This window comes from Somniosus microcephalus, chromosome 22 (assembly GCF_052327205.1).
Source record: "Somniosus microcephalus isolate GS21.2 chromosome 22, FLI_Smic_1.0, whole genome shotgun sequence".
Lineage (NCBI taxonomy): Eukaryota > Metazoa > Chordata > Chondrichthyes > Squaliformes > Somniosidae > Somniosus > Somniosus microcephalus.
Window position 1 is genome coordinate 40588787 of NC_141008.1, and position 12205 is coordinate 40600991.

The window sequence follows — 12205 nt, forward strand, 5'->3', positions numbered from 1 at the left end:
TGAAAAGTGTTCTTACACGCCTTTGCGCCGGCGCATAAAGGTGGAGCGGCGGCCGGCTGCGTTCCCGGCGGCCGCCTGCCCGCACCTCCCTTCCCGGACTCCTGCATCACCCCCCCCGCGGCCCTGATGAGTGTGTGCTGCGAGCCCGGCACTTCCCCGAGGTGCCGGGCTCAGATGTCGGGGGAATCCGCCGGACAGTTGTCGGCTGCAGGCAGCTCCTCCTTAACAGAAGGAGGAGGCCTGCAGTTCCCCAGCCTGCCGCACCGCATCGGGTGCCGCAGCGGGGGATTAGCGCCGGGAAACCCAATTCAACGCCCGTTTTCAGGCGCTAAAACCCTCCTTTAGCGCCCGCCGCCGTCTGGGGCCGGCGCAACCGAATTTTCGTCGGGCGCTGCCGCATTAACACTGGCGCAAAATTTCTGGCGCTACAGCCCTGGCGAGCCCACAACCCAATTTCTAGGCCACTGTTCTTTGATTCTCATTTCTTAATCTCAACAGAGCTAGTTTTCTGTTTTTATATATGGTGCTGATACATAGAAACTTAAAATGGTTGAGTTATATTTGTGGGTCAGCAGCCAAGGACTTTCTAAACTGGAATATTTGCTTCATGTTGAAGAATTTGCAATTCAACAACGAAACACAAGTCCTTCCAGACATTTTTACAGAGTTTGTATGGGCACGGACCCAGGTTTAAGGGGTTCCGCCAAAATAAGCTTAAATCGTGGCTTCTTCTGCAGAGCACAATAATTTTGGTGGTGGTAGTTTGGCCAACATTTATCAAACCTCATTCAATAGCAGCCTTTTACTGTGGGTACTGAAACAAAGGGCTCCCAACCATAGTGTTATGGTTTTTAATCCCAGCCTTGACAGTCATTCAAATCTATTTTCTCTTCATTAGAGTGTTCTCAGATGAACAACTGGATTGAGCAGTGCACTGCAGTGAACACTCAGTTTCCAGTGGACATACAGGCCAGTGTGGCTAGTCCTGCCCCATCTAAGTGTGCCAAATGTTTGTTGGTCAAGAAGTTGAGAGATATGGGACTTCAGCACCATGGGCTATGGTCCCAGACTGAAGAAGACAATGGAGGAAAAATGTGGTTGCTTTGCGCCTCCTAGGGCGCTAACGGGGCGCAAAGCAACAAGCACCCGAGCGCTGCGCCGCCAACGCCTCACGCAAAATTCAGCGGGAGGTTAGCGGCGGTGTTAACCGTTAGCGCGCTGCGCCGCCGGTGATGTCATCATTGCCGTGGACAGCGCCCTGCTCGCACCCCGGCCGCGATCTTCGGTAGTGCCCTCTGACTTACCGCCGGACACTATGTCCGACGGGGTCAGGGGGACCTACCTGCGGCTGGGGCGGCGCTATTTAAAGGCGAGGTGCCAGGCGGCCATTTTTGTTGCTAGCCACCTGCCAGCACCTGCCTCCGCGCCCGTCCCCGGCCTCCTGACCCCCCCCCTCGCCACCCCCGCATAGTGCCGGCTGCGCTCCATGAGCCCGACACTTCTCTCGAGTGCCGGGCTCTTTTGCCAGCACTCCGATCCCCGGTGGCCCAGCTGAGCCCCGGGTCGCGCTGCACAAGGCCCCTCCCCTTTAAGAAGGGGAGGAAGGCCTGCAGTACTGCAGCGCGACGTGCCGCAGCGCATGACGCTGTGGCACATAGCGCCGCGAGATTCCCTCGCAGCGCCCCAAGAGGGAGGCGGAGCGCTTCCAGTAGCGCCCCACTTCCCTCTTGGGGCGCTACCACTCAAATTTGGCCGCGGGGGGGGCGCTAATTTTTCCGGGGCACTAAAAGTAGCGTCCCGGCGAAGTTAGCGCCTCAAAGGAGGCGCGACTCAATTTCTCCCCCAATGTGTTATGGAAGGACATCAGTCTGTGCTTGGGAGAGTCTGCCTTGGCTTTGGTCAATCCAATGCTGATTGAAACATTTTGTCCTTTAGCCTATGATTGGATGAACACTAAATCTGCAACTGGAAGGGAGCATTTGATGTAATAGGCCTACTCCTCCTCTTATTACTTATTTTCTTATTCCTGCCTTTCTGCAGTCTTAACCATGGTATAATTTTTCCCTTGTGTAGTTTATTCTTCTCCATGGATGAGTTGCATACTGGGCCAGAAATTCCAGGCCAGAAGCGTGAGTACGGTCGGCTTACTCACGCTTCTGGCCGTTGGAAATGCCGGCGTTCAGCATGAACAGCGCATGCGGGGAACGCCGGCATTTCCAGACCTCGAGCGCGTGCGACTGCACAGGCAGCGCTTGCGCAGTGAACTTCGTGGATTTCATTCATGAAATCCGTGAGGTTAAGTCCTTAGAAGTTACACTGAAAAAAAGCAAGTGTAAAGTGGTTCATTGGCTGCGGAGGAAGATATATTTTATCGTGGAGCTTTTGAAATGCAATATTTTTGTTTGGGAAAGGGAGGGAAGTTATTTTAAGAAATTTTAAGTAAGTTTTAAAGTTAAAATTTTTTATTTTTTTTAAAGGGTTTTCAGAACGGTAGGTAGAAGGAGCAATTGTGGCTGTGTGAATGGAATGTGAGAATGAGTTATGTATGTATGTCCACATATATTCCTTTACGTATATGTATGTATGTTTTATATTCCTTTACTATGAATGTATGTTTTTAATAATGATTTTCCAATAAGTTACTTTCTCTGAAAGTCATAATTAAATAATACATTCATACACATAAGTAAAGGAATATATACATAACACGCAAAGGAATATATACAGACATACATACTTTCAGAAGCTCCACGATAAGAAATATCTTCCTCCGCAGCCTCTGTAGCAACTGTACCCATGCTTTTTTCATGTGTAAGTTGTAATGAGTGGACCTCACTGAAAGCATTAATGAAAGCGGCGAATTATACTGCGCACGCGCTGCATGTGCAGTCGCACGCGTTCTGCCTCTGAACCCCTTCGTTCAGAGGACAGGAAATGCCGGTTTTCCCCACATGCACTGTGCATGCTGAAAACCGGCATTTCATCCGGCCAGATGCGTAAGTACCCCGACCGTACTAGCGCATTTGGAAGGGAATTATTGGGCCAACATTTTACATGTCAATAAAATAAAAAATTTAACACTTGCACGACTTGCCCCCTCGCATCTGCGACTGAGGGTCCAAGGAGGTGCATTGCGCAAGAGGTCATCATCGGACGTATCCTCACACTGTTCCCTTTGGGGAACTGTATGAAGTGGTGGAAGGATTTATGGCCGTGATTAACGCTCATTCCGTGACCGTAACCATCTTTGAACCAGCCATTAGGGTGGTTAGTCCTATGGCGGGAGGGTTTTACGGGCTCCCACAACCCATCTGAGGGGGGGGGGGCCACCAACACCCACGGACGCAAGTATCCCGCTGGATGTCCACCCAGAATTTAAAGTTGGAGCTCCGACTCCACTTGCCGGGACTGTCTGGAGTGGGGTTCAAAACCCTACTCCTTCTGGCCCAGCGGAGGGGATGCTTACTGCTACGCAAAAGGCCCACTCCGCACAAAAGGTGACACCCATACGTTTCCTGCGCCTTTTCCCTCCCCGTGACTGGAGCCCTATGCTGCCATTTCACGTTGCTAATCGGATTGGGCGTTTGTCATAGCGGTAGGATCCCCGCCGCTGGGCCAGATCAGGGTAGGGTTTCGAACCCCGCTCCAGACAGTCCCGGCAAGTGGAGTCGGAGCTCCGGCTCTAAATTCTGGGTTGACATCCAGTGGGATATTTGCGTCCGTGGGTGTGGGTGGCCCCCCCTCCTTGTATAGCTTGTGGGAGCCCGTAAAACCCTCCCGCCATAGGACTAACCGCCCTAATGGCTGGTTCAAAGATGGTTACGGTCACGGAATGAGCGTTAATCACGGCCATAAATCCTTCCACCACTTCATACAGTTCCCCAAAGGGAACAGTGTGAAGACACGTATGACGACGACATTGCTAAATAAATAAATGGAATTAAAAAAATTCTTTTAGGGCTTTTAAAAGTCTTTAAATTACTTTAATTCTCTTTAAAACTACTTCAGATTACTCAAAATAATGTAAACATTTAACAAATTTTATAAAAGTTACCAAAATCTTGAAAAAACTTCCAAAAACCTATTTAAACTGCTGCTTTGCATGCAAAAAAGCAAAGCAGCTTGACAGAAACATTGGGGGCGTGTCCAGTGAAACTGAGACCTCAAGGGGCGTGTCTCACTTACACTGCACGCTCCTGGGTCCGCGCTGGCTGCACTCCTGGGCGGCGTGACGTCATACGCTGCCCGGGATTCTTGTTTCAGTTTCTGGAAGTGCAGGCGTCCCTGGAGCTGATCGGCAGGAGCGCGGGGTAAGTGCAAATACGGGGCTTGCACGCGCTGCAAGCCCCGTTCTGGAATTTCTGGCCCACTAACCTCAGGAGACTTTCAGCCCCCTGTTCCCCTCACACAGACTTAGATGGTGCTCAATATTCAGGCCTCTTGCTCTCCCTCTGCCGCCCCCCACCGCCCCACACACACACACACACACACACTCACAAGTATAAACAAATACATTTAAAAACTGCACCAAAATATTCACATTTTGTTATTTAATTTTTGAAAGTAAATCACAAAGAGACTGACTCAGGCCCTCCTATGGAGATGAATTGCTTGGCATCCTATGATTATCTTCAGAAATATGTGGATTATAGCTGTCTGTATACCTCATCACCTCCTGTTCCCAACCCCTGTGAATGTCACTGGAAGAAGGAGGGAAACCTAAAAGGAAGAAGACAGTGAGGTGGAGGGAGTGAACTCAAATCATATTCATACCTATCATCATTTTAATAAACAGAAATGAATCACTGGTGACTGTGAGCTACTGATGATCGGTCCTGAGTGATTTGGCCAGAGTGGAACAGCATCCGGAGTTCTTTGCTATTGTTTATTCTGCATAGGGAGCCTTCCGTAAAATTATAGAGCCCCTCAAAACAGGTCATTTTTCATTCTGTGGGAAAGAACAGCTTTTTACTGCCAGTAAAAAATAAAGCAATAGACCCATGTAAAGTATCACTTGCCAGTTGGCATAATATTCTCGAGGCTGTTTAAGATTCCAAGGATTGTTAGATTAATCCTAACTCTCCCATGGATTTTTTTTTTAAAAGGTGACCTCACCAAGGTATTTAAATCACTTGTTCTCTGAGGAGGAAGCAGTTCCTTTACTAGGAGAAAACACATTTTAAACCTGTGCTCCCAGGCTTTTTTGTTGTTGTTTTTAATTATATCCTTTGTTGATTTGTAGTTATGTGGCTAATATGACTCACATCCCAGTGTGTATTCTAGTTTAGTTGAGAACTAACCTTTCTCCCCGTCTCCAAAGTGAAGTATTGATGCAGTTGCTTTTTAACCTTTCAGCACCAGGTTTTCAATCTAAATATATCTTTTTTTTAAATATAAAACCAAGATATAATATCATGAGGTGGATTTGGAGTGCTATCTGAAAACACAGTATTTAACTGAATAAATGGCAGAACGTGATAATTTTGTCTTGTTTCCTATGATGCTGCAGTATTTGGAAGGGTTAATGGTACGAGTCCAAACCACAGATTGCTTATATAAAAGTTCACCTTCTTTATCGGCTTCATTTTCCGAATTTCATCCTCTCTCAAACTGAAGGAAAGTCACTGGGTGGCCGATTATTTGGGTTTTTGAAGATTTGGGACAATGCCATTTGGGTTTCTTCATAGATCTTAAAATAAACCAGAGGATACAGATTTAAGGTGATTGGTAGAAGAACCAAAGGCGACATAAGGAAAAACTTTTTAACGCAGCAAGTGGTTAGGATCTGGAATGCACTGCCTGAGAGGGCGGTGGAGGCAGACTCAATCACGGCTTTCAAAGGGGAATTGGATAAGTACCTGAAGGAAAAAAATTTGCAGGGCTACGGGGAAAGGGCGGGGGAGTGGGACTTGCTGAAGTGTCCTTGCAGAGAGCCGGCACAGGCTCGACGGGTCAAATGGCCGAATGGCCTCCTTCTGTGCTGTAACCATGATTTTATGATAATGCAGTTGTTCCTAGGGCACCTAATACAGAAAGTTCACAATGAGCATGATAAAGATGCAAGTATTGGTCAAAGTTTGAGTAGATTGTGCTTTTTTATATCCAGTGAACGTATCATAAGTCGAATTAAGCTGTTGCTAAAAATAAAATTTGAGGAAACGATATTGTTCTAAAGAGACAGCATCCTGGCTCCGATTCACAATAAAATATTTACAGTGTTTGGGTTTTACCTTTCCTTAACTTTAAGAATGGGTGCAAAGCTCTATAGAGCTATTTACTTAATTTTCATCTCTCACTTCCACCTGGGGATGGATAGGTGTGATTGTGAAAGAAGAGGAATAAAAATACCTCTTTAAAGTAAATAGTAAAAGAATGGAAGAATACAGGTCAGAAAAGATCAAATGAAGTATAATACGATAAACTGGAATTCCGGATATATGATGCATTTGGATGTGTGTTTTGCTTCAGTTAATCTACGTTATTTTGTTGTGGTGGTTTGGATTAACATTGTACCTCGTGCAGTTACCACAGTACCTTGGGCTATGTGTAGGTAGAAGCAACCCTGTTCCTATCCAACAGTCCCATTATAACATCAGCCTCATTTTAAACGTGTGTAATGTTTCTATCTCCACCACCCTGCCTGCCAGATTGCACCAAACATTTCCCATTCTTTGAGTAAAGAAGTTCCACCTAATAGTCTGGTCCTGCTTTCCTCTCTTACTTTGAAGTTATATTTGGGGTTTACCTTTAATATTTTTGTACACTTCAGTAAGATCCTCTGTGATGACCTCCTCCCCGGACTTTAGAGCTTAAGCTTCTCTAACCTTCCCTCATGGTGTGTGGATGCCTTTTGTGGCCTGGTAATCGGATTTGACCACAATCCTCCAAGAGAGGTCCGACCAAAGCATTTTGCCGCCTTCTATTCCTGGCCCTACAGAATTCTATTTCTAGTCAGTCATTTAGCAGATAGTGTGTGTGCTTATGTATGTGTTTAAATACCTGAACCAGTGTTAGCTGCTTTCTTCACCTAAGCTGTTCATCTTTCCTGATGTCCTATGCTATTATTTCATAAAGTGACTCACAACTTGCGATTATAAAATCTTGACTCACTTTAGGGGACATTAGTAAACTGCCGAAATGTAATTTAGAAGCTCTCTGGAGGGATGAGCAGGTAAAAGCTCCGTGTGGTGAGGTGCTATACAGGCCAGATGTTTCCAGGTTCACTCTCCAGTCTGTACGGAGTCAGCTGACCTCAGTCTGGGCAGCGGTTGGGGCACTACCTTTGTACTAAATGCCCCCCCGGGTTAATCAGCCAGTGTTCCTGCTCCCATTGCAATCCCCTTATCCCAGCTGGAGGTTGCATCTGTGTGGATGTCAGATGAACAGATCATTGGGCTCAGCTGTGATGCCCTCCCCCCCCAGTTGAACCTGACAGCACTTACTGTCTAGGCTCACACATAGAGAATAGTCACTTGGGCAAGGAATGGAGGAGAGTGGGCACTGCCACCACCCATAAAACCGCACCCCAGAAAGCGTCAGTGCCTTCAGCACAGGGGGGGGGGGAGAAAACAGGTGGGGGGGGGGAGGGGAGGTGGAATAGTGAGGCAGAAAATGGACAAAACTTATAAAATATTGTTCTGCCCAACTTAAAATGAGAGCTTATGTAATGTCAAAATCGCCCAAAGCAAATCTCCATAATACAATAATCTTTGCTTTGGCCCAACAGAAAAATAAAGGAGCAGTAGTTATTTGAAGGAATGACTGTTAAGTGTTCTGTTAACTGCTGGGTGTTATTCAGTGCTGAGTGTTAAACAGATCTGAACCTCTTCCACCAGATGAATGTGGAATTGTTGCCCAGATTGCAGAGCCCCTGGCTGCCGCTGATATCCCTGCATACTACATCAGTACGTTTAAGTTCGATCACGCCCTGGTAAGTTTCTAAACAGCCTGGCTACAAAAGGGCAGACCGCAGTGTTATTTTCGGCAAGAAAAATAGGCCTGTCACTCTGCGTTACTGTTGCTTATTAAAACTATTTATTCTTCCGTAGCCCAGCATGGATCCAGCGGGACTCTCAAGAGCTTGCTTGTTGAATGTGAACTGTGTGAAGCTGATGTTACTGACAAGGTTAATCTGCTGAACCATGGCCAGTTCATTAGAGTAAAATGTTGTTTTTCTTTCTGTTTGCATGCCCGCTCTCTGCTTCACTGCCCCTTAGTATTGAGAGTGATTTATCAGCAGATTGATTATTGCTAATTGTTTTAGTCTGGTAAAGCGTAAAGTTGAAGGAACTAAGCTTGCACAATTTTGATATTTTTGCTGCGCTTGCTGTTTTCCCTCCCCTTTTAAGTGCAAAGCTGTTGAACTGTGTCCCCTGCAGATAGCCCAAGAAATTGTTACCCGTCCATATCCTGCTCTGCTCCACAGTGCAGGCTTGTGGATGGTGCCACTGCAGATTTTCCCCATTAAAGCCTTGTTTACTCTGCTGGCGCTGGTTAGCGATGTGCCATTTGTTTTCCAGTTGTGTAAGTAAGCTCAATTTTTTTTAATATTGAGAAAGCTGAGTCCTCGTTCTCGGCCATATATTTCGATTTTTTGTTGTTATTATTTCTCCAGCAGCCTCTTTCTGTTCTAAGTAACCATTAATATTTTATGAATATTAGATTATTTTTTAAATCGTTGCTCTTGGTAAAGTATCTGTACTGTCAATCTAACAACAGGCTTTATATCTGAGTAAAATGTACAAATAATCTAATGCAGAAAATTCATCTCCATGAGGAGGGATGGGTGGATGATCTCAGTGTATTCAGAATGCAGTTACCTTTATATTTTTTCCCAATGTTCTCCCTTTCTGAAGGCATTGACTCATGCGGAGGCCAATTTTATGGAACTGGCTGTCATCCAACACCTCGCCAAGTGCCTGTGCCTCATGCGTGAGTTTAGACAATGGAGGGGCATCACAGTCAGGCCAGATCCTACCCACGCTTGACACCCACACATAGACACCTCCCAGTAGCAGTCACTGAATAGCAATCAGGAGCAGGAACCCTGGTAGATTTCCCCTCCTCGAGCATTGAGCTCGAATGTAGAGCTTCCTATCACCGCCCTGGCTAAGATCAGCTAACTCAGCGCAGCAATGACATGCAATAACATCTCGATGGCGGAGGAGTGGATGATCTGACTAATCTGTGTGCATCATAAGATAAAGACAATGCATTTTATTATACTAATAGAGAATTTCTGTTTAGTTCCCCACACACTTCATGAAAATGTCACGAACAGGTACAGAAAATAATCAAAAAGGCTAATGGAATGCTGGCCTTTATATCTAGAGGACTAGAGTACAAGGGGGTCGAAGTTATGCTGCAGCTACACAAAACCCTGGTTAGACCACACCTGGAGTACTGTGAGCAGTTCTGGGCATCACACTGTAGGAAGGATATATTGGCCTTGGAGGGAGTGCAGCGTAGGTTTACCAGAATGATACCCGGACTCCAAGTGTTAAATTACGAGGAGAGATTACACAAATTAGGGTTGTATTCCCTAGAATTTAGAAGGTGATCTGATCGAAGTTTTCAGGATATTAAGGGGAACAGATAGGGTAGATAGAGAGAAACTATTTCCGCTGGTTGGGGATTCTAGGACTAAGGGGCATAGGCCTAGAAATTCAGTATAGCCACGTTCGGGGCGCTACAGTCAGGCGGCCGCTAAAGTTTGCGCCTGGCGCAAGTTCGCGCCACCTTCGCCGATATTCAGTCGCATCGCCCCAAGAGGTTGCTGCTGCGCTAAAACAGGCGATGCACGACTATCATTAGGCGCTAAGCCGGCGGTCCGGGGCGATACCCCCGAAGGCGGGCGCAGCGCAGGTGCGGTGAGTTGCTGATTGACGGCAGACACTCTGGCGCCGGTCAGCTCTTAAAGGGGCAGGGTGGACTTGTCTGGCTGCCATGCCCTGCGCACTGCAGCCCTGAAGCAAGGCCTGACCAATGCTGGTTCATCAGTTCTACGCCCTGGACCATGGGGAAGCCCGCTATTCTTCCAAATCCCATTGTATGCTCTTGCTGCTTGTCCAGGGTCATGGGGAAGGAGATGTACTGACGTCTCCTTCTGAAAAGGGCATTGTTCACCTGTCGGATGCAGCAATGTACCGCGAACTGGGAGATGTTGGCAATGTCCCCAGTAGCGGATTGGAAGGAGCCGGTGGCATAGAAGTTGAGAGCCACCGTCACCTTCACTGCCACCGACAGAGACGTCCTGCTCCTCAGCTGTGGCTGCAGATCTCTGCGAAGCAGGCGGCAGATCTCAGTGACCACCTCCCTTCTGAATCGCAGCCTCCGAACACACTGCTCCTCAGACATGTTCAGATATGAGAACTGCTGGCGGTATACCCTGGGTGGGTAAGGCCTCCTGTGCCGACACCTGTTGGCCCTTCTCCGTCTGGCCATGACTGGCACTCTCTCACGGCGTCTCTGATCCCTTTGAATGCAATGCAGAAAGCCAACGTTTCCACCCATTGTAGCCCCCATTACAGTATATGTGGCGACTCAAGGCTATGGCACTGAAAGTGAAATCCAAGTGCAAAGCTCTGGCCTGAAGCCAGAAGTACCTGTGCGAGCGCTGAGTCAAAGCAGAAAGCTCTCTGCCTTTGTCTCTCACACAGAAGGATTGGCACAAAATGGCTGTCACTTATAATGCAGGAGGAGTCCCCTTTAAATAGCGCCCCCCGCATCCCGCAGCGACTGGGAACCGTTCCCCTCTACCAGTCGCTGGGGGCGCCAGGCGCAAAGAAGGGCGGCGCCACTGAAGTTCCGGTTTGGGGCGCACAAACGGCGTTGCACGATGAAATGACGTCAGGATCTGCGCGCGCAGCTGAGCGCGCGCAAAGACTTTGCGCCGCAAAGACTTTGCGCCGACGCTAAATCTCTAGTGAAGTTGGGGAGAGGCGCAGATCGCGCTGTGCCCGGCCGCTAGCCACCTATCGCCCAACATCTCCTCCTAAGGCGCTACCGGCTGGCGCAAGCAACTGAATTTCTAGGCCATAGTCTAAAAATTAGAGCCAGACCCTTCAGGAGTAAAATTAGGAAACACTTCTACACACAAAGGGTGGTAAAAGTTTGGAATTCTCTTCTGCAAATGGCAATTGATGCGAGGTCAGTTGTTAATTTTAAATCTGAGATTGATAGCTTTTTGTTAACCAAAGGTTTTAAGGGATATGGGCCAAAGGCGGGTATATGGAGTTATGTCGCAGATTAGCCATGATCTCATTGAATGGCGGAACAGGCCCGAGTGGCTCAATGGCCTACTCCTGTGTTTCTAAAACACCTTTCCCTCAGTGAGTGGGCTGCAGTAAGTTTGGGAAGTAAGTAAACTGACATGCAGATTCATATTGACATCAGACAGGGGTGTTGATCTGTGGCTGTGGCCCTAGTAACAGGGTGAAACAAGCTTCCCTATTGGCTTAGTGGGTAAAGGCAATGCTGGTGTAAGACTAAGGCCTAACAGCTCAGAAGGACCTAGGTTTGATTCCTAATCTGTACTAAATTCACTGACAGCTGGGGAAGCAGTGGGGCGCAACAGTTAATTGGCTGCAGTGCTGCAAGGCTAAGAAGAGGAACAATCGACCAGGATTTACGCTCCTGTTTGCTATGCATTGGCCCTTGATAGAAAATGAGATGAAGACCGGATTGAGCTCGGCTTGTATGCCTCCATTGGACAGATGGCTTCCCAACACTCACTGTGTAGGCTCAGGCATGAAGAATGGTTGCTTGGCTGAGGTGGCGGTTGACTGATGGTGGCCTTGGAATAGTGTCCTGGCTGGAGTGAGCACTTTTAGCAGAGGAATCCGACATATTGGTTGGCATTCAACCTGCACAGGTGAAGTGTGAAAATAGCACGGGAGCCTCTCCTACCTCGGCCTGCTCGATGTTGACGCATCAGGTCGAACCAGTCAAACTCTGTGCTCAGGTGAAACTAGAATCTGTGTGACCTCAAACACAAAAGGCAAAATGTTATTGCTTGTATGATGCCCGCAATGGAGACAGGATAAGCTTTTGCCGTACCAGGGTTAAAGATGGGCAAGACCCTTTGAGTGTGGGGTGGCAAGTGTTGGAGTAGGTTTTTTGTTTGTGTAGTGGTGCATGGCGTCACCCAACGGAACACAAACATACATTTTAAAGCTCTCATGGCTGCTATTATGCTAGCATTTCC

The 12205-nt window shown here is 47.5% G+C and overlaps 1 protein-coding gene across 1 annotated transcript in view; it reads left to right on the forward strand.

The window, feature by feature from the left end:
• The window catches only part of LOC147102193 (cytosolic arginine sensor for mTORC1 subunit 2), a 226798-nt gene that overhangs the window by 205488 nt on the left and 9105 nt on the right, over positions 1-12205 (forward strand). Inside the window, exon 8 of the mRNA XM_085964487.1 lies at positions 7836-7930. Within this exon, the coding sequence (XP_085820613.1) occupies positions 7836-7930 (95 nt within the window). The remainder of the gene's footprint in view (positions 1-7835; positions 7931-12205) is intronic.